We start from the raw sequence: 25,643 nt of genomic DNA, 5'->3' as shown, positions 1-25,643 counted from the left end.
AGTACTGAGGGAGTGCCGCACTGTCAGAGGGTCAGTACTGAGGGAGTGCTGCACTGTCAGAGGGTCAGTACTGAGGGAGTGCTGCGCTGTCAGAGGGTAAGTACTGAGGGAGTGCTGCACTGTCAGGGGGTCAGTACTGAGGGAGTGCTGCGCTGTCAGAGGGTCAGTACTGAGGGAGTACCGCACTGTCAGAGAGTCAGTACTGAGGGAGTGCTGCACTGTCAGAGGGTCAGTACTGAGGGAGTGCTGCGCTGTCAGAGGGTCAGTACTGAGGGAGTGCTGCGCTGTCAGAGGGTCAGTACTGAGGGAGTACCGCACTGTCAGAGAGTCAGTACTGAGGGAGTGCTGCACTGTCAGAGGGTCAGTACTGAGGGAGTGCTGCACTGTCAGAGGGTCAGTACTGAGGGAGTGCTGCACTGTCAGGGGGTCAGTGCTGAGAGAGTGCTGCACTGTCAGAGGGTCAGTGCTGAGAGAGTGCAAGTCTGGAGTCTGTCAAATTGCACTCCTCTATCAGTATGTGCTATTTTTCTGACATTTCCCTGAGTTCAGGACCAGAGCAGAATGATTGATTTATTTTGGACTTTGTTTAAATTATACATTGGCCAATGCTGACACCTAATGGTTCATTAACAATATGACATGATTGAAAAACTTGCATGTTTTCAGCACCTTGTGACATCCCAAATCGTTTGGGGCAATGAAATACTCTTGAATGATTTTCACTGTTTTAAGATCTGCAGCAAACAATTTACATACAGTGAGTTCAGGTAACCCACAATCAGCTATGTGACTGGATAATTTAATGGTGTTAGTTGAGGGACCAGCAAAGATAAGCTGTCGAGAGATCTTGTGGCGTAGTGAATAACGTCCCAACCTGTGAACTAGAAGCTGCAGGTTCGAGCTTTAACCAGAGACTCGATTGCAACGGAAGGTGCATTCATAACATAGCCAAACAGATTGATATGCAACCTGCAAATCCTTCCAATGAGCCTGTGACAGACGGTGGGAGTGAGAGAGTGTCCAGGTCAGGCAGAGCCATTTCTAATTGAGGTGCAACAGACTCCCCACGTTGAAAGACTCCGTGTGCAGGGTCTTGCCAAGGGATGTGCTCTGTGGCAAGCATTATCCTCACTTTGAGACATTATCAGAGAGAGAGAGGTTGTAGATCCAGGATTAAATACCAGAGACTGAGAACAGAAGCCAGGATAAACATCTTCACACACACACACAGCTGTGAGGCTGCGCATTCACTCCCAGGGTTAGTGGTTGAGGCAAGAACTGCTAACAAAACGTTAGCTCCCTTCTCTCTCCACAGACGCTGTCAGACCGGCTGAGATTGTCCAGTATTCTCTGTTATTGCTTCAGATTCCAGCTTCTGCAGTAATTTACTTAAAAAGACTAGATGGGCTGAATGCCACATCTTTGTGTTCTGCACTTCTCTGGTGCAGAAGAGGCTGGTATACTGAGGTTGAGGGCTGAGGCACATTGTTGGGGCAGGATAGAGAGACCTTTATTCAGCGTTAGCTGTGAGAAACCTCATTTTAATTACCCAAATGCAGGCTGGGACAGTAGTCGTGTAAAGGGTGGAGAGGGGCAAACATTCCTAGATTGTGTTCAGGGGAATTTCCTACAGCAGGTTCCAGTACAACATCTATTGGACCTGGCTCTTGGAAATGAGGTGGTCCAAGAAGATTAAGTGTCAGCGGGGGAACATTTAGGAAACAGTGATCAATGTATCATAAGGTATAAGACGGCGATAGAAAAGGACAATGAGCAATCCAGAGTAAAAATAATGAACAAGGGCAAGAACAGAGCTAGGCCGGATAGACTGGAACGAAAGATTGGCGGTTGAAACTCACTCAAGGGTTACCTTTAAAACAGAAATGGTCCAGACACAGTCATGGTCTATTCATTTAAAAGGGAAAGACAGGGCAAACAAATCCAGAGCCCCCTGGATGAAAAAGGAGATAGAAATTAATATCATAACAAAAAAAGTGTGCTGGGACAGGTGGAAAGTATAGTTAACAACCAAGAGGAATACGGAAGGTTCAGAGAGGAGGTAAACAAGGTCATTAGAGAAGCAAAGCGGAATGTGAGAAAAGGCTGAAAGCCAACAGAAAGGGGAATCACAAAATCTTCTCTAGGCAGATCAAGAGTAACAGGAGGATTAGGAACCTAAAAGGGAATTTACACATGGAGGCAGGGGGCATGGACTGAGATACTGAATGAATTTATATCTGTCTTTGCCAAGGAAGTAGATGCTATCCAGGCCATGGTGACAGACAAGGAAACTCTGTCACTAAAAGAGATCACAAAATTGATAAGGAGGAAGTGTTGAATCAACTGTCGGTACTTAAAGCTGACAAGGCACTGGGGGGCCAGATGATGCACCCAAGGATATTGGAGGAAGGGAGAATGGAAATCGCAGGGGCTCTGGCCATAATCTTCCCGTCTTCACTGGACTCAGGGGAGGTGCCAGAGGGCTGGAGAATTGCAAACATGACTCCTTCAAAAAACGTTGGAAGGGGAGAATCATGTGATGCGGGTGTGGGAATAGCAGCTTTCCGTGGGTTTTGGCTTATTCATTTGTTAATCCTTCTTTTATCTTGTTTACGCGGCACACACTTGCCCAATCCAGGAGTTAATGCTTCATAGTATGTCCCGATAAGATTCGTGGGAGAAAAAAATACCCAGGCATCCTCAAAAAGCTGGCGATAAAAAGGAGCAGTCGGATGCAACACCAACTCACCGTTGTCAGCAACCTTCCCCGCACCCACCCCCTCCCCACAACCAAAAAAAGAACCAACCCAATTCTCCCCACCCCACCACGCCTTTCTCCTGGCAACCCCCCCCCCCCACTTCACTCCAGTTAACTAGCCCACCCAGCTAGGATGGTGGCCCCCGCCCAATGCCTCCGACTTCCCTCACCCTTCCAGTCCACCCTCCCACCACCAACAAACAAAGAGAAACAAGACGCACACTCACCATCATCACTCCCGCGTTGAAATCTACCCCAATTTACCCACCCAATGTGCCCCACACAACGGAAATGTGAGAAGGTTATAGCTCATGGAACAAAAGGGCAGCAGCAATGTGGATACGAAATTGGCTGAATAATAGGAAGCAGAGAGCAATGATCAAAAGATCTTTTTCAGGCTGGAGGAAGGTTTGTAGTGGGGTTCCCTAGGGGTCAGTTCATAGATGATGCAAAACTTAGTATTGTAAATGGTGAAGGGGACAGTGTAGAACTTCAAAACGACACAGACAAGTTGGTGGAGTGGGCAGAGAGGTGGCAGATACAGTTCAATGCAGATAAGTTTGAGGTGATGCATTTTGGTAGGAAGAACATTGAGCGCCAAAACAAAATAAAGGGTAAAATTCTTAAGGGTGCAGGAGCAGAGGGACCTGGGTGTATTTGTGCACAGGTCATTGAAGGTGTCAGGACAGGTGGAGGGAATATTTAATAAAGCAAATAATATCCTGGGCTTTATTAATAGGGGCACAGAGTACGAGAGCGAGGAGGTTATACTGAACTTATACAAGACACTAGTTAGCCCTCAGCTGGAATATTGTGTACAGTTCTGGGCACCACTCTACAGGAAGGATGTGAACTCATTGGAGAGAGTGGGGAAGAGGTTCACAAGGATGGTTCCAGGGATGAGAAACTTCAGTGACGAGGATAGATTGGAGAGGTTGGGACTGTTCTGCTTGGGGGGGTGGGGGGAGAAGGCTGAGTGAAGATTTGATCGATTTGTTCAAAATCATAAGGGGGCTGGACAGAGTAGATCAGGAGAAACTATTCCCATTGTAAAAGGATCACGGATGAATTTAATGTGATTTGCAAAAGAAGCCAATGTAAAGTGAGAAAAAAGCTTTCCCCACAGCGAGTGGTTGGGGTGTGGAATGCACGGCCTGGAAGTGGGGTGGAGGCAGGTTCAATCGAGGCGTTCAGGAGAGCATTAGATGATTATTTGAATAGAAACACTGTGCAGGGGTCTGGGGAAAAGACAAGGGAACGGCACTAAGGCACGGTGCTCGTTTGGCGAGCCAGTGCGGACATGATGGGCCGAATGGCCTCCTTCTGTACCATTACAATTGTGTGAAACCAGATATTAACTGTGTTCCATCTCCCAGCGTGAGGCTCCCTCAACGAAACTCAACAAACAAGAAATCTTTGTGATGTTTTGGCCTTGTTAACAAATTTAGGAATATCATAACTACATAACAGAGCTTTAAAAGCATTTGCTCTTTTGATTAACAAATCAGTAGTGTCACTGTTGGCTGTCGAGCATTGTCACAGGAATTCAGGAACTGTCTGTAAGTAGCTGTGTTTAACCAGGACGGCAAGCTGCTACCTCACGTCACACACACTGCGGCTAAATAGTGGCCTCTTTTCTGTGCAGAATTATTTTCAAACTCTATTTTTTTCTTAAGCTTTCAAGATGTAGAATCCAGGTGGGGGAAATCCTTTTACATTGTTTACCCTCACATCCTTTCTGTTGGTTATAACTCTCATATCTGTCTCATCTCTGATAAAGGTTATTATAACCAAAGAGAAAATGCTGGAAAATCTCAGCAGGGCTGGCAGCATCTGTAGGGAGAGAAAAGAGCAAACGTTTCAAGTCCAGATGACCCTTTGTCAAAGCTCCCTACAGACGCTGCCAGAACTGCTGAGATTTTCCAGCATTTTCTCTTTGGTTTCAGATTCCAGCATCTGCAGTTATAAAGATTATTATAAAATATACGTACTTTTTAAAACGCCGACTTCCACCAACAATGCTCTGCTCTGTACTGTGAAGCAGGCACAAGGTTGCATCCCAGTAAAGCAATGTGGGATTGTGCAGTCCATGGGCAGAATCTCCACAGGACGACGTTCTCCCAGTAGGGATTCTAGCTTCAAGGACCTTGTGGACGGGAGAATCCGGGATGCTCTGTTGTGCTAACACCAGTCTATATGGCTCAATTGCATTTTGCAATTATTGAATACACCAACCTCGGGAATTTTAAAGTGGCAAAATAGCATAACTGAAGAATAGAGTCAGAAGATTGCGAAAGGGCTGCGGCCGGGACGGAGACATGCAGAATGCCAGTGTTGGGACTCTCACAATGTCACACCAATCCTGTATCTCATCAGCCCCATGTCTGTCATGGCATTGAACTCCGTCTCCTTTTGCTGGGAAATATAGTCAAAACAGTCGGCTGTTAGGAACAGAGGGTGCTGAAGAAGGCGTTCGTAAACTAAAGATGGCCACAGACAGTCTTGTGATTGTGTATCGTAAAACAAAGTGTACATTTAATGTTACATTAAATAAAAACATTCATGTAAATAGTGCAAAAATATGCAACACTTATTCAATGATAATACCAAAACAGCACAGGATTTTTCCTTAAGGTCACACTTTATTCCGCCAATACCTATTTGCTCTTCAGGTGGCAATTGCTTTGCTTAGCTGGGCTGGGACCCTACTTCCTTTTGCTCCTAATCTTCTGGGCAGTTGTTGAATGTCATCGTTTGAGGATATTGCTTTCACCATGTCCTCTTTCAGCTCCTCGAAGTAACAGTACTGTTTCTGGACCTTTGAGGGAACGGCCCTCCAGTACTTTTTGTGCTGTGAGTACATCTTGTGGTATCTGAGATAAATAAAGAGGCAGTTGATCAACTGATGGCACACAATAAAAACAAACTCCGAGCTTCAAACTACTCATGAATGTGGAAGAGCCCCAATAGCTTGCTAACTGCTCAGATTAATAAGGGTGCTGACCACTTTAATGACCCCTTCAGAGGTCACGGGGTGTGCACCATCTGGTTCCCTGTGACCTCCTGGGAATACGAACTTCCCCGGTAAACGGGATGGGACTTCTCCCTTAACTAGGGGAGCCTCTCACTATATAAACCCTGTCCTGAATGCAGGTCGGGGAAGGAGGCTCTTCGGGGAGTGGAGAGATTGCTGTATTGTGAATAAACCTGTGTCACATTTGCATTCAACTGTGCTTCCCCGTGTGGGCGCTCCGTCGGTTTCTGCAACCACTATCTAAAGGCTTTGACTGCCATCATCGGTGTCCTTGCAGTGCAACAGCCTACCAGTGTTAGGCTAGTTTAGCTCAGTGGGCTAGACAGCTGGTTTGTGATGCAGAACAAGGCCAGCAGCGTGGGTTCAATTCCCATACCAGCTTACCCGAACAGGCGCCGGAATGTGGCGAACTAGGGACTTTTCACAGTAACTTCATACTTGTGACAATAAACAAATATTATTATTATTGTTAACATCTGGGCATATTGACCATTGGGACAAAGTACTGGAGGGAAGCTGCTGCCCTCTGCTTGGAGCTCACCATGGGTAACCACAGCTCCCTTTTGGCTGTTTCCCTTTGACAGGGAGGGCTAACTGGTGGTGATTTAACCTGAGGATCACCACACCTCAGGCACAAGGTTGAGAAGGCGGGGCCTTCATAAACTTAGTCATGACTTCAATAACTGTTGGGAAGAAAAGAGCAAACGACAGCACTGTATCCAGTGGGATTCCATGGAGTTCCCTGTCGCTTAGCACTGTATCCAGTGGGAATCCATGGAGTTCCCGGTCATATCCAGTGGGATTCCATGGAGTTCCCAGTCTCTCAACACTGTGTCCAGTGGGAGTCCATGAAGTTCCCTTCTCCCAGCCCTGTATCCAGTGGGATTCCATGGAGTTCCCTGTCTCCCAGCACTGTAACCAGTGGGATTCCATGGAGTTCCCGGTCTCTCAGCACTGTAACCAGTGGGATTCCATGGAGTTCCCTGTCTCCCAGCACTGTAACCAGTGGGATTCCATGGAGTTCCCTGTCTCCCAGCACTGTAACCAGTGGGATTCCATGGAGTTCCCTGTCTCCCAGCACCGTAACCAGTGGGATTCCATGGAGTTCCCTGTCTCTCAGCAGTATCCAGTGGGATTCCATGGAGTTCCCGGTCTCTCAGCACTGTAACCGGTGGGATTCCATGGAGTTCCCTGTCTCCCAGCACTGTAACCAGTGGGATTCCATGGAGTTCCCTGTCTCCCAGCACTGCAACCAGTGGGATTCCATGGAGTTCCCGGTCTCTCAGCACTGTAACCAGTGGGATTCCATGGAGTTCCCGGTCTCTCAGCACTGTAACCAGTGGGATTCCATGGAGTTCCCTGTCTCCCAGCACTGTAACCAGTGGGATTCCATGGAGTTCCCTGTCTCCCAGCACCGTAACCAGTGGGATTCCATGGAGTTCCCTGTCTCTCAGCAGTATCCAGTGGGATTCCATGGAGTTCCCGGTCTCTCAGCACTGTAACCGGTGGGATTCCATGGAGTTCCCGGTCTCCTTCCCTCTCTACTTATTACCTACTTACACAATGTCACCAGCAGCATTACACTTATATTCACGGTCAACATGCGAATTATAATCAATTGCTGCCAGCAAGGTACGGACCAGGTAATCCTCGTACCTACAATGGAAGATAAATGAAAGGAGCAAAGTGAAAAACTTAGAATAGAGAAACAAGTTGGCAGTGAACACAACTAATTAAGTACGACAGTTAGCCAGATAAAAGGTAGTTGCTTGAACCTACACTTTCTTTGTAACACTGCCAAAGGTTTTTTGAAAATATTTTTGTTGGAATTTTTGCACTTAATATCAAAACTTTGCAGAACAATATAGAAACAATAATGACCAAAACAGTAACAACTCCAACACAACTATCACAAGCTGCCACCTTCTCAGTGACAGTCGTCCCATTTCTATCATTTCCTACATTATTTACATCAGTGTGTCATCCCACTTTTTAGAAGTGTTCTTATTGGGATTTTTAATGTTTAGTAATAAGCAGTTTCCACAACTTTACGTACGTATTTACAATTACCGCCAGAACACTTTACATCTCATAATTACATTTGTTTTGCTGGCACAGACATAGAACATGCAGTGCAGAAGGAGGCCATTCGGCCCATCGAGTCTGCACCGACCCACTTAAGCCCTCACTTCCACCCTATCCCCGTAACCCAATAACCCCATCTAACTTTTTTGGACACTAACGGCAATTTAGCATGACCAATCCACCTAACCTGCACGTCTTTGGACTGTGGGAGGAAACCGGAGCACCCGGAGGAAACCCACGCAAACACGGGGAGGACGTGCAGACTCCGCACAGACAGTGACCCAGCGGGGAATCGAACCTGGGACCCTGGTGCTGTGAAGCCACAGGGCTAGCCACTGTGCTACCGTGCTGCCCGAGATGGGGGGGGGGGGGGGGGGGGGGGGGGAAGAGTCCTCTCACTCCTTGAGTTCTCAAACAAGGTTAGGATGGTTCCCGTTTTGCATATGTGGAAGGATTTGTGTTCTTGCCTGCGAATGGCCTTCCTCTCCATTCCTTCTCTGCTATACATGAGCTCCCTTTCAGTCAGTGCTTCCTGCCCCTCCTTCCTATCCCTCCCCTCCCCCTCTCCCTATGTGCTCACCTCACCCTAGTTAGTTGCTGGTTGCAAACAGATCTGCCAAGAGGTCTGTGAACGTCTTCCACATGTCGTGGAATCTCTCCTCGGACCCCCTTATTGAGAATTTTAATTTTTCTAGTTTGAGGAACTCAGCCAGATCTGGGAGCCACTCCGAGACCCTGGATGGTGCTGCCGAACTCCAGCCTAGCAGAAGTCTCCGCCTAGCAATCAGTGAGGTGAAGGCCAGGGCGTCTGCCCCCATCACTGACCAGAGCACTGACACCCCGACGACTGGCACAGATGTGCCCGGCTCCATCTCGACCCCCACATTGGACAGGTCCTCGAAAAGGCTGTCCAGAACTCAGAGTCTGGGGCAGGACCAGAACATGTGGATGTGGTTGGTCGGGCACTCCTGACACTGCTCGCATCTATCATCCACCTTCAGGAAGAACCCACTCATACGCATTCTACCCTATCACTGACTCTACCCCCCCATTCACTCCCCTCCCCATCCCCATGTACACTCTCCCCTATCACTGACTCTACTCCCCATTCACTCCCCTCCCACACCCCCATGTACACTCTCCCCTATCACTGACTCTACCCCCATTCACTCCCCTCCCCATCCCCATGTACACTCTCCCCTATCACTGACTCTACTCCCCATTCACTCCCCTCCCACACACCCATGTACTCTCCCCTATCACTGACTCTACCCCCCCATTCACACCCCCATGTACACTCTCCCCTATCACTGACTCTCCCCCCCCATTCACTCCCCTCCCACACCCCCATGTACACTCTCCCCTATCACTGACTCTACCCCCCATTCACTCCCCTCTCACACCCCCATGTACACTCTCCCCTATCACTGACTCTCCCCCCCAATTCACTCCCCTCCCACACCCCCATGTACACTCTCCCCTATCACTGACTCTACTCCCCATTCACTCCCCTCCCACACCCCCATGTGCACTCTCCCCTATCACTGACTCTACCCCCATTCACTCCCCTCCCCATCCCCATGTACACTCTCCCCTATCACTGACTCTACTCCCCATTCACTCCCCTCCCACACCCCCATGTACACTCTCCCCTATCACTGACTCTACTCCCCCATTCACTCCCCTCCCAATCCCCATGTACATTCTCCCCTATCATTGACTCTACCCCCCCATTCACTCCCCTCCCACACACCCATGTACTCTCCCCTATCACTGACTCTACCCCCCCATTCACACCCCCATGTACACTCTCCCCTATCACTGACTCTCCCCCCCCATTCACTCCCCTCCCACACCCCCATGTACACTCTCCCCTATCACTGACTCTACCCCCCATTCACTCCCCTCCCACACCCCCATGTATACTCTCCCCTATCACTGACTCTACCCCCCATTCACTCCCCTCCCACACCCCCATGTACACTCTCCCCTATCACTGACTCTACCCCCCATTCACTCCCCTCCCACACCCCCATGTACACTCTCCCCTATCACTGACTCTACCCACCCATTTAATCCCCTCCCACACCCCCATGTACACTCTCCCCTATCACTGACTCTACCCACCCATTTAATCCCCTCCCACAAGTGGGCTTCAATGAAGTTACTGTGAGAAGCCCCTAGTCGCCACATTCCGGCACCTGTTCGGGGAGGCCAGTACAGTAATTGAACCCACGCTGCTGGTCTTGTTCTGCATTCCCGTACCAGCCTCCCCGAACAGGCGCCGGAATGTGGCAACTAGGGTCTTTTCACAGTAACTTCATTGAAGCCTACTTGTGACAATAAGCGATTATAATAAGTATTATTATTACAAGCCAGCTGTCTTAGCCCACTGTGCTAAACCAGCCCCATCTTGCCTACGCTAGCTCTTTGAAAGAGCTGTCCAATTCGACCCACTCCCTCCTCTTTTCCCACAGCCCTGCGAATGTTCTCCCCACCCCCACCCCCCATAAAAACCCCGAAGAGTTTGACTCCCTCTGTTAAATCTCTCTGTGATGCTTCTCTGCTCTGTGGAGAGCAATCCCAGTAACTCTTCACACTCTTCACATTACTTCACTGATAACTATAAAATTCTTAAGGATGAATGTTTTGTTAACTGGTACTTACTCATATGTGAAGTTCTTTGCAGCATACATTTGAATGTGATTGCTAAATGACTCCAGTTCATTGGTTACCCTGCAAAAGTTATTGAAAAATTGCCTTACAGTTGCGAATGAGCACACTGAATAATTCAGCCAGAAATAAATTAAAGAAACAAACCTGGCTTGGACAAAATAGTTGAGGTGGGAGGTGAGCCATTTGTCGTACACCACTCTGCGCAAGGCATGGTGGGCAGGTGAACCCGCTGTTAGCCACAGCTTGTCCTTGATTTCCTTGTGGGTGAGAGGGCCGTGGTCACAGGATGCTGCGGTCGAACAGTCACCGAGCTGCCACTCGTGCACATTCACTGTGTGATGCAGGATGCTGCGCCAGCGAGCCTTCAGTGACAAGAATTCATCTTAGAAGACACCACAATGCCAACGTCCTCCACTTTCCTTCCCCCCTAGTCAGGCACTCATTTATCCCTATATTCACATCACTCCAGTTGTTTGCCTGACAGGTGACCTGATTAAATCTTTCAGATTACAAAAGGTTTAATGGGGAGAAGTAGAGAAGATGTTTCAACAATGGAAACTTGTATTTATTTATTATTGTTGATGCAACAAAGCTCACCAAGTGCTTCACAGGACCGTGATCAAATCAAATTTGACGGGGCAGCACGGCGGCGCAGTGGTTAGCACTGCTGCCTCATGGCGCTGAGGTCCCAGGTTCAATCCTGGCTCTGAGTCACTGTCTGTGTGGAGTTTGCACATTCTCCCCGTGTCTGCGTAGGTTTCGCCCCCACAACCCAAAGATGTGCAGGTTGGTGGATTGGCCACACTAAATTGCCCCTTAATTGGAAAATAAATGAATTGGGTATTCTAAATTTATTTTTAAAAATTATTTTTGAATAAAATTTGACAGAACCACGTAAGGAGATATGGGACTGGATTCTCTGGTCGCCGACGTCTAAATCGCGTTGGGCGACCGGCCGGAGAATCCAACTTTCCGATGAAATGGTTAGCGGCGCTGCTTTCGCGATGCTCACCCCCTCCAAAGTGCACACCGCGCCACGTATCGACGGCCTCAGAACATTGCCTGAGGCCCGCCCCGCGATGCTCTGCCCCCGACCGGCCGAATTCACGACGGCATGGGTCTCTCATGGTCTCACCCATCGGGAACTTGGCGTGGTGGCTGCGGACATTGTTCGGGGCTGGGGGCACTGATGGGGGGTGGTCAGGGGCATGCGAGCCAGCCAAAGTAGGGACTATTTCGCGGGCCGGGTCCGCGAGCGGCGGTCGCCATGTAGCACGGCGCAGCCACTGCAGGCCGCCACCGTGTGCAGGTGCGGCCATGGACCCGGCAATTCTCCGGGCCGTATCGGCAGCTAGAGTTGGGTGCTCTACGCTGCCGGCATGCTAGCCCCCAGCCAAACGGGGAATCGGTGGCCGTTTTGCGGCAGTTTCTCTGGCGTGAAATGCCGGCGTGGGGACATAGCCCCAGAATCAGAGAATCCAGCCATGAGAGCAGATGACCAAAAACTGGTTAAAAAGGGCAGGTTTCCAGGAGTTTGTTAAGGAGATGGGCAAGGTGGGGAGGCGGAGAGGTTTAAGGAGGAAATTCCAGAGCTTAGGACCAATGCTATTGAAGGCACAGCCACTAATGATGGAGCGATGAAATTTGGAGATGATCAAGAAGTCAGAATTGGAGGACAGAAATCTCAAACGGTTGTTGGGCTGGAGGAGATTATAGCAGCGGAGAGAGTTTCCAAATGTAGAAAAACTAAATGGAGGAGCCATAAAGATCAGATAGTCACTAATAAAGTTTTGGACACCTTCAAAAGTTGGAACATCATCTTTATGTCTAACTTATCAAGCTGTTTCATTATTTAGTCAGCATATAGGAAATCACATACACAAAATATCACAGTCAATATTCCAAACTGAGCGTAATGTTCTCATTGCTACTGCTTCAGAAGAATACTCTCGCCTTGATCTCTGACTGAAATGTAAAATTCTAATTTCCACCAGTTCCCATACCCTTGCACCACCCTTCTCTCTAAACATTCACATCATAATAATCTGTGTCCCCCAAGTTACCAGATTTCTCACTTCCAACATGCCTGGGCAAACGAACAAGAAATCCAAAGAAAACTGCAGTAACTGACTGAGCTCAACCCAGACCATCCTGTACTCAGCGCAATGCCAGAAACGCACGTACTTTCCAAATAACAAGTGAATATTCAGTGGGAACCAATTAATTCCTGAAGATCCAGTCATGCTCAAAGCAAGTGATAATCGTATTATCATAAATCTTTGGAATTTTTACTCCAGAGAGTTATGGGTGCTCAGTCTTTCTCGGTATATTCAAGATTCAGATCAATAGGTTTTTGAACGCTACGGGAATCAAGGAATATGGAGGTACAACAGGCAAATAGAGTTCAGACTCCAATTTATATTAGGAAGCCGAAGGAGAAACCCCAACAATTTTCAGTTTATAAAACTGCGAGGACAGGATACTTCATCCCGAGGAGTAATTCCACTGACAAATAGGGATCTTTTATATTAAAACAAACTCTATTATTAATGCAGGATTAAATACATTAACATTACAAAAAATATCTTTACAATTAACAGTTAAACAATTATTAACTTAAAAGGAAACACCTTAACTGCTAACTTATACTGTCTCTATCTCCAATTAGGCAAAGCTCAGTACAGGTCAAAAGCCACTTGCAAATAAAGTTAGCAAACACAAGGCCACATGCTGTGTGATGATTTCCTTTCAGATAAATAGAGACCCTTTCAGGTACAACCTAGGAATCTTGTTGCTCTTGTCAGACTAAAATAGATCCTACAGCTAAACTGCTTGCTACATACCTGGCTCATCCCATTAATAACATCATCGCTATCCCGCTGTTTCGTGACTATCTTAATTAAAGCTAAACACAACCCCTCAATTATCTACACGTCAGGAAATTTCCAAAATACACAATATTCCGTTAACCCCACATAGGTAAACAAATACACGGTTGGAATGAATGATTATCTTGCTTTTATGATACTTTAATTACAACCCTAGCGGACATATCACCTGCCTGTATGTTGAACCAGGATTTTTAAAAATATCATTGCAATATATATAGTACAATACATATATATAAATGTTTTCTACATTCATCACAAAATAACTCTCCATGACTCCTTCGACAGTAGCTTCCAGACCTCTGCCATCTAGAAGGACAAGAGCAAAGGATGCATGGGAACACCATCATTTGCATGTTTCCCTGCAAACCACATGCTAACAGGACTTGGAACTATAGTGCTGTTCCTTCACTGTCACTGGGTCAAAATATTGGAACTCCCTTCCCAACAGCACTGTGGATGTACCTACACCACATGAAATTCCAGCAGTGGCCCAAGAAGGCAGCTCACCCCCACTTATTCAATGGCAAACAGGAACCTATTCAAAAACATTTTTTTTAAATCTCAAGTGTTCAAACTCTTATTAAGGCTTTGCACAGGTGAAGGAGACATGGCCTGAGTGAGACACACCCAGAGTGGGAATTGGAATTTGGTAATTTGGTGCAGTGAGGTAATCAGGAAAGGTAAGTGGTAAGTCTAATTCTGCTGTTTTTCAGTTAAAAGTGCAGTGTGTAGCTTAGTGTCTGATTGGCTGAAGCTGCCCCCACCCTAATTGCTGAGAGACAGTTATCTGTCAGTCACCTGAGGCCTGTTTAGTTGCCCAAGGGTGTATATTGTATTCTTCTGTTTGAAGCTTAAGTAGAGTGAGTCACCCTGGTTAGCTGAGGTCTGTATAAAAGACAGACAGAAAGCGCACTCTGTAAGCTTTGCGCAGGTGAAGGCGACTCATCCTGAGGGTGAGAGACACATCCAGAGTTGGAATTGGAAGTCGGCAATTTGGTGCACTGAGGTAATTTGGTGCAGTGGGAGAAGGTGCTTTTTCCCTACCGTTTTGTTTCCTTTCTTCTGGCTTGTAACTGTTAATACAAACAAAGAACAAAGAAATGTACAGCACAGGAACAGGCCCTTCGGCCCTCCAAGCCCGTGCCGACCATACTGCCCGACTAAACTACAATCTTCTACACTTCCTGGGTCCGTATCCTTCTATTCCCATCCTATTCATATATTTGTCAAGATGCCCCTTAAATGTCCCTATCGTCCCTGCCTCCACTACCTCCTCCGGTAGTGAGTTCCAGGCACCCACTACCCTCTGCGTAAAAAACTTGCCTCGTACATCTACTCTAAACTTTGCCCCTCTCACCTTAAACCTATGCCCCCTAGTAATTGACCCCTCTACCCTGGGGAAAAGCCTCTGACTATCCACTCTGTCTATGCCCCTCATAATTTTGTATACCTCTATCAGGTCGCCCCTCAACCTCCTTCGTTCCAGTGAGAACAAACCGAGTTTATTCAATCGCTCCTCATAGCTTATGCCCTCCATACCAGGCAACATTCTGGTAAATCTAATCTGCAGGGAGAGAACCAGAAAGCATCCTGGGAAGGTAAGTGATTCTTATTTCCTTTTCAAATTGTGTGTGGGGGGGGGGGGGGGGGGGGGGGGGGGGGGGCTGAAGTGACATCACAGTAAAGCTGTGACCTGATTGGCTGGTTGGGAATCTGCACTAAATTTAAAAATTAAACATTGTTAAACGAATTAAACATAATTAATTAATTACTTAAGTATAATGTATAGGGGTAGCTAAGCCAGAGATCGGAGAGTACTGAATTTAGCTTTCACATTTACAGTAGAAATCTAGTGCTGGGAAACATATTGTTTTTGAAAAAAAAAATTAAATGTAATTTACTACTTAATTAATGCAATGTCAATCAGAGGGGTGCAGTGCTCTGACTGTGAGATGTGGCAGGTCCGGGAGGCTTCCAGCATCCCGGGTGGCTTCATCTGCAGAAAGTGCACCCAACTGGAGCTCCTCACAGACCCCATGGTTCGGTTGGAGCAGCAGTTGGATGCACTTAGGAGCATGCAGGTGGCGGAAAGCGTCATAGATAGCAGTTATATAAATGTCACACCCAAGGTGCAGGCAGAGAAATGGGTAACCACCAGAAGGGGCAGGCAGTCAGTGCAGGAATCCCCTGCGGTTGTCCCCCTCTCGAACAGGTATACCCCTTTGGATACTGTCGGGGGGATAGCCTATCAGGGGAAAACAGCAGCAGCCAGAGCAGTGGCACCACAGCTGGCTCTGATGTTCAGCAGGGAGGGTCAAAGCGCAGAAGAGCAATAGTCATAGGGAACTCTATAGTCAGGGGCACAGATAGGCACTTCTGTGGACGTGAAAGAGACTCCAGGATGGTATGTTGTCTCCCTGGTGCCAGGTTCCAGGATGTCTCCGAACGGGTAGCGGGCATCCTGAAGGGGGAGGGCAAACTGGCAGAGGTCGCTGTACATATTTGTACTAACGACACAGGCAGGAAGGGGCATGAGGTCCTGCAGCAGGAGTTCAGGGAGCTAGGCAGAAAGTTAAAAGACAGGACCTCTAGGGTTGTAATCTCGGGATTACTCCCTGTGCGGCTAGAAATAGGAAGATAGAGCAGCTAAACACGTGGCTAAACAGCTGGTGTAGGAGGGAGGGTTTCTGTTATCTGGACCACTGGGAGCTCTTCCGGGGCAGGTGTGACCTGTATAAGAAGGATGGGTTGCATCTAAACTGGAGAGGCATAAATATCCTGGCCGCGAGGTTTGCTACTGTCACACGGGAGGGTTTAAACTAGCATGGCAGGGGAGTGGGTACCGGAGCAATTTTCATTCATTTCATTTCAAGGTGAAAGCATTGAGGGAGAACTAGGGAATAGGGTCAATATGGCTCGGAGGAAGAGCAGACAGAGAGATGTTGCTGAAAACAGCGGGTCTGGTGGCCTGAAGTGCATGTTTTTAAAATATATATATTTTATTAAATTTTTCAAACAAAATTTTTTCCGTTTTTACAACTCAACAAGGTATTATACATTAACTGGTAAATAACATTATTTAAATAATATAGTGAACTAACAACAACAACTAAAAAAGAAAAAAACAAATAACAAAAACACAAAATAGTGCTCCCCCCCTCCCCCCCTGGGTTGCTGCTGCTGCCATTTCTATCTTTTCATTATCGTTCCGCGAGATAGTCAAGGAACGGTTGCCACCGCCTGGAGAACCCTTGGGCCGATCCTCTCAACGCAAATTTTATTTTTTCCAATCTTATGAACCCTGCCATGTCGTTTATCCAGGCCTCCACGTTTGGGGGTTTCGCTTCCTTCCACATGAGTAGTATCCTGCACCGGGCTACTAGGGATGCAAAGGCCAAAATATCGGCCTCTTTCGCCTCCTGCACTCCCGGCTCTTCCGCAACCCCAAATATAGCTAACCCCCAGCCAGGCTTGACCCGGACCTTCACCACCTTTGAAATTACCCTTGCCACGCCCGCCCAGAACTCATGCAGTGCCGGACACGACCAGAACATGTGTGTGTGGTTCGCCGAGCTTCCCGAGCACCTCCCACACCTGTCCTCCACCCCGAAAAACCTGCTCAGTCTTGCTCCCGTCATATGTGCTCTATGTAGAACCTTAAATTGAATCAGGCTAAGCCTGGCACACGAGGACGAGGAATTTACCCTACTTAGGGCATCAGCCCATAGCCCCTCCTCAATCTCTTCCCCCAGCTCTTCTTCCCATTTCCCCTTCAGCTCCTCTATCATCGCCTCCCCCTCGTCCCTCATCTCCCGGTATATTTCGGACACTTTGCCCTCTCCGACCCATACCCCAGAAATCACTCTGTCTTGGCTCCCCTGCGTCGGGAGCTGCGGAAATTCCCTCACCTGTTTCCTTGCAAATGCCCTCACTTGCATATACCAGAAGGCGTTCCCCGGGGGCAACTTATATTTTTCTTCTAGCGCTCCCAGACTTGCAAACGTCCCGTTTATAAACAGGTCCCTCAACTTCCTAATTCCTTCTCGTTGCCAACACTGGAACCCCCCCATCCATCTTCCCTGGGACAAACCTGTGGTTATTCCTTATCGGGGACCACACCGAGGCACCCGTCACTCCCCTGTGTCACCTCCACTGCCCCCAGATCCTCAAGGTTGCCACCACCACTGGGTTTGTGGTGTGCCTTTTCGGGGAGAACGGCAGCGGCGCCGTCACCAGCGCTTTTAGGCTCGTTCCCTTACAGGACGCCATCTCCAGCCTCTTCCACGCTGCTCCCTCTTCCTCCCTCATCAACTTACAGACCATCGACACATTGGCGGCCCAATAGTAGTCGCTCAAACTCGGCAGCGCCAGTCACGCTCTGTCCCTACTACGCTGCAGGAACCCCCTCTTTACTCTCGGGGTCTTTCCTGCCCACACAAAGCTCGTAATGCTCCTGTCTATTTTTTTTTAAAAAGGCCTTTGTGATCAGAATGGGGAGGCACTGAAACACGAAAAGAAACCTCGGGAGGACCACCATTTTAACTGCCTGCACTCTGCCCGCCAACGATAGCGGCACCATATCCCACCTCTTAAAGTCCTCCTCCATCTGCTCCACCAGTCGCATCAGGTTAAGTCTATGCAGGGTTCCCCAGTTCCTGGCCACCTGGATCCCCAGGTATCGGAAGTTCCTTTCCACTCTCCTCAGCGGCAGAGCATCTATCCCCCTTCCCTGTTCCCCGGGGTGCATTACAAAAAGCTCGCTCTTCCCCATATTTAGTTTGTATCCCGAGAACTCTCTAAACTCCCTAAGTATCTGCATTACTTCTGACATCCCCTCTACCGGGTCCGCAACGTATAGCAGTAGATCATCTGCGTAGAGCGACACTCGGTGCTCCTCTCCCCCTCTAAGCACCCCCCTCCACTTCTTAGAATCCCTCAGCGCTATGGCCAGTGGTTCAATTGCCAACGCGAACAGTAAAGCATTGCAGCGGGTCCTTATCTCGTTTCAGGATTAGCGATATCGTCGCCTCCGACATTGTCGGGGGTAGCATCCCCCTTTCCTTAGCCTCATTAAAGGTTCTCGCCAAGAGCAGGGTCAACAGATCCATATACTTCCTGTAGAATTCCACCGGAAACCCGTCTGGTCCCGGGGCCTTCCCTGCCTGCATGTTCCCCGGTCCTTTAATCACCTCATCCACCTCGATTGGCGCCCTCAGACCTGCCACCTCCTGCTCCTTCACCTTCGGGAACCTTAGCTGGTCCAGAAAGTGTAACATTCCTTCTTTCCCCCCCGGGGGTTGGGACTTATATCGCCTCTCATAAAAGGTCTTGAACACCTCGTTCACTTTCCCTGCTCTCTGCTCCATATTTCCCGTTTCGTCCCTAACTCCCCCGATCTCTCTCGCTGCCATCCTCTTCCGAAGTTGGCGGGCCAACTGCCGGCTCGCCTTTTCCCCATATTCATATTGCATCCCCTGTGCCTTCCTCCACTGTGCCTCTGCCTTTCCCGTGGTCAGCAGGTCAAACTCCGTCTGAAGTCTTTCTCTGTATAGCCCTTCACCTGGGGCCTCCGCATATTTTTTATCCACCCTCAAAATTCCCCGCACTAATCTCTCTCTTTCTTTGCCCTCTTGTTTCCCCTTGTGGGCTCTGACGGAGATCAACTCTCCTCTAACCACCGCCTTCAGCGCTTCCCATACTACCCCCACCTGAACCTCCCCATCGTCGTTGACCTCCAAGTATCGCTCAATACACCCCCTCACCCTTCCGCAGACCCCCTCGTCCGCCAGTAGTCCCATATCTAGTCGCCAGAGTGGGCGCTGCTCCCCTTCCTCTCCTAGTTCCAAATCCACCCAATGCGGGGCGTGGTCTGAAATGGCTATGGCCGAGTACTCCGTTCCTGCCACTTTCGGGATCAGTGCCCTTCCCAAAACGAGAAAGTCTATCCGGGAGTATACCTTATGGACGTGGGAGAAGAAAGAGAACTCTTTAGCCATCGACCTGGCGAATCTCCACGGATCCACTCCCCCCATTTGTTCCATAAATCCCTTAAGCACCTTGGCCGCTGCCGGCCTTCTCCCGGTCCTGGATCTGGACCGGTCTAGCCCTGGATCCAGCACAGTATTAAAATCCCCCCCATTACCAAGCTTCCCACCTCCAGGTCCGGGATACATCCCAGCATTCGCTTCATGAATCCCGCGTCATCCCAGTTCGGGGCATATACATTCACCAGCACAACCGCCTCACCCTGCAGTCGGCCACTCACCATCACATATCTGCCCCCACTGTCCACCACTATATTCTTAGCCTCGAATGATACACATTTCCCCACCAATATTGCCACCCCTGTTTTACGTGGCCAACCCTGAGTGGGATACCTGTCCCACCCATCCTTTTCTTAATCTAACCTGATTCGCCACCTTCAGGTGCGTCTCCTGGAGCATGACTACGTCCGCCTTCAGTCTTTTCAAGTGTGCAAACACCCGTGCCCTCTTAATCGGCCCATTTAAGCCTCTCACATTCCACGTGATCAGCCGGATTGGGGGACCATTCACCCCCCCCCCCTCGTCGACTAGCCATCCCCTTTTTTAGGCCATCTCCTCATCCAGGTCCCGCGCACCCGTCCGTCCCCCAGGCAGCGCCTTCCCGCCCCGGTCACCTCATCTCTTACCAGCTCCCCCTTGCCCTCAGCAGCAGCAACCCAGTTAATCCTCCCCCCCACCCCCGCTAGATCCCTCTCTAGCTTGGTTACTCCCCCCATATTGCTTCCGGAAGTCAGCTAACTCTGGCTGACCTCGGCTTCCCCCGTTCACTCTTTGACCTCCCTGCGTGTGGGGCTCCCTTCCTTCCTGTGCCCGTTTTCCCGCTATAATTTCCATTGCGCGGGAAAATACCCGCGTTTTCCTCTCGGCCCCGCCCCCTATGGCGCAGTTCCCTCATTCCCCTTCCCTGTCCCTTTCCACCGGCGCCCACATTTCTTCGTGTCCCCCCCATCGGGGGGGAGAGAAATTCCCCGTCCAACATTACTGTACAATAGCCCTCCCCTTTCCCCACTTTACATTCCTGTACCACCACCTCGCTGTTTCTCTCCAAACATCAAACTCTCAAATCTAGTCCAGTTTCTCTTCTTGGATGAATGTCCATGCCTCCTCCGCCGTCTCGAAGTAGTGGTGCTTGCCCTGATGCGTGACCCACAATCGCGCCGGCTGCAGCATCCCAAATTTTATCTTCTTCCTATGGAGCACCGCCTTGGCCCTGTTAAAGCTCGCCCTCCTTCTCGCCACCTCCGCACTCCAGTCCTGATACACCCGTATCACCGCATTCTCCCATTTGCTACTCCGTGCTTTCTTGGCCCAGCTCAGGAACATCTCTCTGTCCATGTAGCGATGGAACTTCACCACTATTGCTCTTGGTGTTTCCCCTGCCTTTGGTCTTCTCACGAGGACCCGGTACGCTCCCTCCACTTCCAGGGGGCCCGTTGGGGCCTCAGCTCTCATTAGCGTGTGGAGCATCGTGCTCACATAAGCCCCAACATCAGCTCCCTCTGCTCCTTCGGGGAGACCTAGAATCCGTAGGTTTTTCCTCCTCGAGCTGTTTTCCAGGGCTTCCAGCCTTTCTATGCACCTCTTGTGTAGTGCCTCGTGTGTCTCCGTTTTTACCACCAGACCCTGTATCTCATCTTCATTCTCGGCTGCCTTTGCCTTCACTCCACGGAGCTCCATCTCCTGGACCTTTTGTGTTTCCTTCAGTCCCTCGATTGCCAGTAGCATCGGCACCAGCACCTCTTTCTTAAGCTCCTCCACACATCGTCGGAGAAAGTCCTGCTGGTCCGGGCCCCATACCATCTGGGCTCCATCCGCCGCCATCTTGCTTCTCCCTTCTCTTCTCTGCCGCTGCTCCAAAGGATCCTTCGCAATCTGGCCACTACCGCCGCTCCTTTCCATACACACCCGGGGGGACTCCTTCCTTCGTCACCCCACACGAGGTTAGGTCGAAAAAAAAAATCCGTTGGGGCTCCCGATAAGAGCCCAAAAGTCCGTTAGAACGGGAGCTGCCGAAACGTGCGGCTTAGCAGTGCAACCGGAAGTCGAAGTGCATATGTTTTAATGCAAGAAGTATTACGGGTAAGGCAGATGAACTTAGAGCTTGGATTAGTACTTGGAACTATGATGTTGTTGCCATTCCAGAGACCTGGTTGAGGGAAGGACAGGATAGGCAGCTAAACGTTCCAGGATTTAGATGTTTCAGGCGGGATAGAGGGGTGTGTGAAAGGGGTGGCGGAGTTGCGCTGCTGGTTAGGGAGGATATCACAGCTGTACTGCGGGAGGACACCTCAGAGGGCAGCGATGCTACATGGGTAGAGATCAGGAATAAGAAGGGTGCAGTCACAATGTTGGGGGTTTACTACAGGCCTCTCAACAGCCAGTGGGAGATAGAGGAGCAGATAGGTAGACAGATTTTGGAAAAGAGTAAAAACAACAGGGTTGTTGTGATGGGAAACCTCAACTTCCCCAATATTGACTGGGACTCACTGAATGCTAGGTGCCTGGACGGGGCAGAATTTGTAAGGAGCATCCAGGAGGGCTTCTTAAAACAATATGTAGACAGTCCGACTAGGGAAGGGGTTGTACTGGACCTGGTATTGGGGAATGAGCCCGCCAGGTGGTAGAAGTTTCAGTAGGGGAGCATTTTGGGAACAGTGACCACAATTCAGTACGTTTTAAAGTGCTGGTGGACAAGGATAAGAGTGGTCCTAGGGTGAATGTGCTAAATTGGGGGAAGGCTAATTATAACAATATTAGGCAGGAACTGAAGTACCTAGATTGGGGGTAGATGTTTGAGTGTAAATCAACATCTGACATGTGGGAGGCTTTCAAATGTCAGTTGAAAGGAATTGAGGACCGGCATGTTCCTGTGCGGAAGGAGGATAAATACAGCAAATTTCGGGAACCTTGGATAAGAGAGATATTGTAGGCCTCGTCAAAAAGAAAAAGGAGGCATTTGTCAGGGCTAGAAGGCTGGGAACAGACAAAGCCTGTGTGGAATATAAGGAAAGCAGGAAGAAAATTAAGCAAGGTGTCAGGAGGGCTAAAAGGGGTCACGAAATGTCACTGGCAATTAGGGTTAAGGAAAATCCCAAGGCTTTTTACCCGTTACATAAATAGCAAGAGGGTAGTCAAGGAAAGGGTTGGCCCACTGAAGGATAGGCAAGGGAATCTATGTGTGGAGCCAGAGGAAATGGGCGAGGTACTAATTGAATACTTTGCATCAGTATTCACCAAAGAGAAGGAATTAGTAGATGTTGAGTCTGGAGAAGGGGGTGTAGATAGCCTGGGTCACATTGTGATCCAAAAAGACGAGGTGTTGGGCGTCTTCAAAAATATTAAGGTAGCTAAGTCCCCAGGGTCTGATGGGATCTATCCAGAATACTGAAGGAGGCTAGAGAAAAAATTGCTGAGGCCTTGACATAAATCTTTGGTTCCTCACTGTCTTCAGGTGATGTCCCAGAGGACAGGAGAATAGCCAATGTTGTTCCTTTGTTTAAGAAGGGTAGCAGGGATAATCCAGGGAACTACAGGCAGGTGAGCCTGACGTCAGTGGTAGGGAGATTTCTGGAGAGAATTCTTCGAGACAGGATCTACTCCTATTTGGAAGCAAATGGACGTTTTAGCAAGAGGAAGCATAGTTTTGTGAAGGGGAGGTCGTGTCTCACTAACTTGATAGAGTTTTTATAAGAGGTCACAAAGATGATTGATGCAGGTAGGGAAGTGGATGTTGTCTATATGGACTTTAGTAAGGCCTTTGACAAGGTCCCTCATGGCAGACTGGTACAAAAGGTGAAGTCACATGGGATCAAAGGTAAGCTGGCAAGATGGTACAGAACTGGCTAGGTCATAGAAGGCAGAGAGTAGCAATGGAAGGGTGCTTTACTGATTGTAGGGCTGTGACTTGTGGTGTTCCGCAGGGATCAGTGCTGGGACCTTTGCTGTTCGTAGTATAAATAAATGATTTGGAAGAAAATGTAACTGGTCTGATTAGTAAGTTTGCAGACGACACAAAGGTTGGTGGAATTGCGGATAGCGATGAGGACTGTCAGAGGATACAGCAGGATTTAGATTGTTTGGAGACTTGGGCGGAGAGATAGCAGATGGAGTTTAATCCGGACAAATGTGAGGTAATGCATTTTGGAAGGTCTAATGCAGGTAGGGAATATACAGTGAATGGTAGAACCCTCAAGAGTATTGACAGTCAGAGCTCTAGGTGTACAGGTCCACAGGTCACTGAAAAGGGCAACACAGGTGGAGAAGGTAGTCAAGAAGGCATACGACATGCTTGCCTTCATTGGCCGGGGCATTGAGTATAAGAATTGGCAAGTCATGTTCTGTATAGAACCATAGTTAGGCCACACTTGGAGTACAGTGTTCAATTCTGGTCGACACACTACCAGAAGGACGTGGAGACTTTAGAGAGGGTGCAGAAGATATTTACCAGGATGTTGCCTGGTATGGAGGGCATTAGCTATGAGGAGCGGTTGAATAAACTCGGTTTGTTCTCACTGGAACGACGGAGGTTGAGGGGCGACCTGATTGAGGTCTACAAAATTATGAAGGGCATATCCAGAGTGGATAGTCAAAGGCTTTTTCCCAGGGTAGAGGGGTCAATTACTAGGGGGCATAGGTTTAAGGTGTGAGGGGCAAGGTTTAGAGGAGATGTACAAGGCAAGTTTTTTACACAGACGGTAGTGGGTGCCTGAAACTCGCTACCGGAGGAGGTGGCGGAAGCAGGGACGATAGTGACGTTTAAGGGGCATCTTGACAAATACATGAATAGGATGGGAATAGAGGGATACGGACCCAGGAAGTGTAGAAGATTTTAGTTTAGACGGGCAGCATGGTCGGCACGGGCTTGGAGGGCCGAAGGGCCTGTTCCTGTGCTGTACTTTTCTTTGTTCTTTGTTCTAAAACCAAACAAACTTTCAATGATACCTCACATCAAAGACAGCTATTCTTTGAATAGGTTCTTTAACTTGTTGATCAAACTGTGAACTCAGCCCCCCTCCCCTCCCTTGCTGATATAGTTGTAGATTTTGAAAACAACCAAGTATTCATAAAGAACTCTTCGGACCAGGTCAACAAACAACCATAGAAACTGCCAGAACAGATGCTACACCACCTGGCCCATCAATAAAAACTAATGCTGATGCTTGCAGCCTATTTTAAATAACTTCAGATCCTGACCGTGAAAAAGGAAAATACCCATCATTCAGGAGTGTTTACATCTACGCCATCAATCTGTGTCGCCAAACTGTGGGTTGTAACAGCCAAAATAGGGTCTGTTTATACTCAGCACTGAGTTCAAAAGGCTTTGCTCAGTTCATGATTCCCTCATCTGTAAATTGCACCCTTCCTCCCAGCCCAGTTCCCCCCCCCCCCAAAAAAAAATAAGATATGTTGGAATGGGAGGGGGCCTCTGTACTCTGTACCATTTGTGAAGACGCGTGGAGTCTACCCGACCCTGCGGAAATCCAGGCCTGAGCTTTACTGTATGTTGCCCTATTATTTCCTTTGGTTCAGACACGGGTGACACTCACCATTAAGGTGTTTACATCACCATTACTATACTTGCAGCAATACATGAAGTGTCTTATGATGTCATTAATCCACGGTTGTAGGTCTTTGTTGTCACTGGAAGACACTACCTGGAAAATGGGATAAGAAACACTGTAAAAATACACAAAAAAGTAGGAGAGAAGCTATTTGATGCCTCATACAAGATCTGAATATACGGACCTGTGGACAAGAAAAGCCTGAGGTACTTTGAATTCACCGACTATCATCCTGGCTGTCACACAATACAATGATAATGGAGTTGATGGCTAATCATTATTGGGAGGGGTCATGTGACATAACTCCTATTTCTTCACCTTAGTTCAGACAAAGGATGTATATTCCTGGTTTAGATTCTTCAGATGGTTATTGTTTCATCCTTAGTAAGTTTAACGGAGGCTTCAGGATTCTTTGTCCTCACACACTGCCAAATATCATATTTTTCAATATTTTCCCAATATCACAGTGGTATACTGTGAAACCAGTTAGTGACTGTGTATATGGGCGAGACTAATTGAATTAGACTGAAGGCATTGTCACCACACCCTGGGAAATTCCAATTCCATTTGACGTGGAGTCACAACACGGTTGAA

The 25,643-nt window shown here is 48.5% G+C and overlaps 1 protein-coding gene across 3 annotated transcripts in view; it reads right to left on the bottom strand.

Moving 5' to 3' along the window:
- Window positions 1-5,276: 5,276 nt before the first annotated feature.
- LOC140388640 (uncharacterized) overlaps window positions 5,277-25,643 on the bottom strand; it is a 68,015-nt gene continuing 47,648 nt past the window's right edge. For all 3 annotated transcript variants that reach the window (XM_072473100.1, XM_072473101.1, XM_072473102.1), the window contains 5 exons: window positions 25,035-25,142; window positions 10,698-10,915; window positions 10,545-10,613; window positions 7,353-7,448; window positions 5,277-5,631 (listed from right to left, as the gene is read on the bottom strand). In XM_072473100.1, coding sequence (XP_072329201.1) covers window positions 5,427-5,631; window positions 7,353-7,448; window positions 10,545-10,613; window positions 10,698-10,915; window positions 25,035-25,142 — 696 coding nt within the window. In that variant the 3' untranslated portion in view covers window positions 5,277-5,426. The remainder of the gene's footprint in view (window positions 5,632-7,352; window positions 7,449-10,544; window positions 10,614-10,697; window positions 10,916-25,034; window positions 25,143-25,643) is intronic.

The sequence above is a fragment of the Scyliorhinus torazame genome, chromosome 13, assembly GCF_047496885.1.
Source record: "Scyliorhinus torazame isolate Kashiwa2021f chromosome 13, sScyTor2.1, whole genome shotgun sequence".
In the NCBI taxonomy this organism is placed as follows: Eukaryota; Metazoa; Chordata; class Chondrichthyes; order Carcharhiniformes; family Scyliorhinidae; genus Scyliorhinus; species Scyliorhinus torazame.
This window is presented reverse-complemented; position numbering and strand designations above follow the sequence as displayed.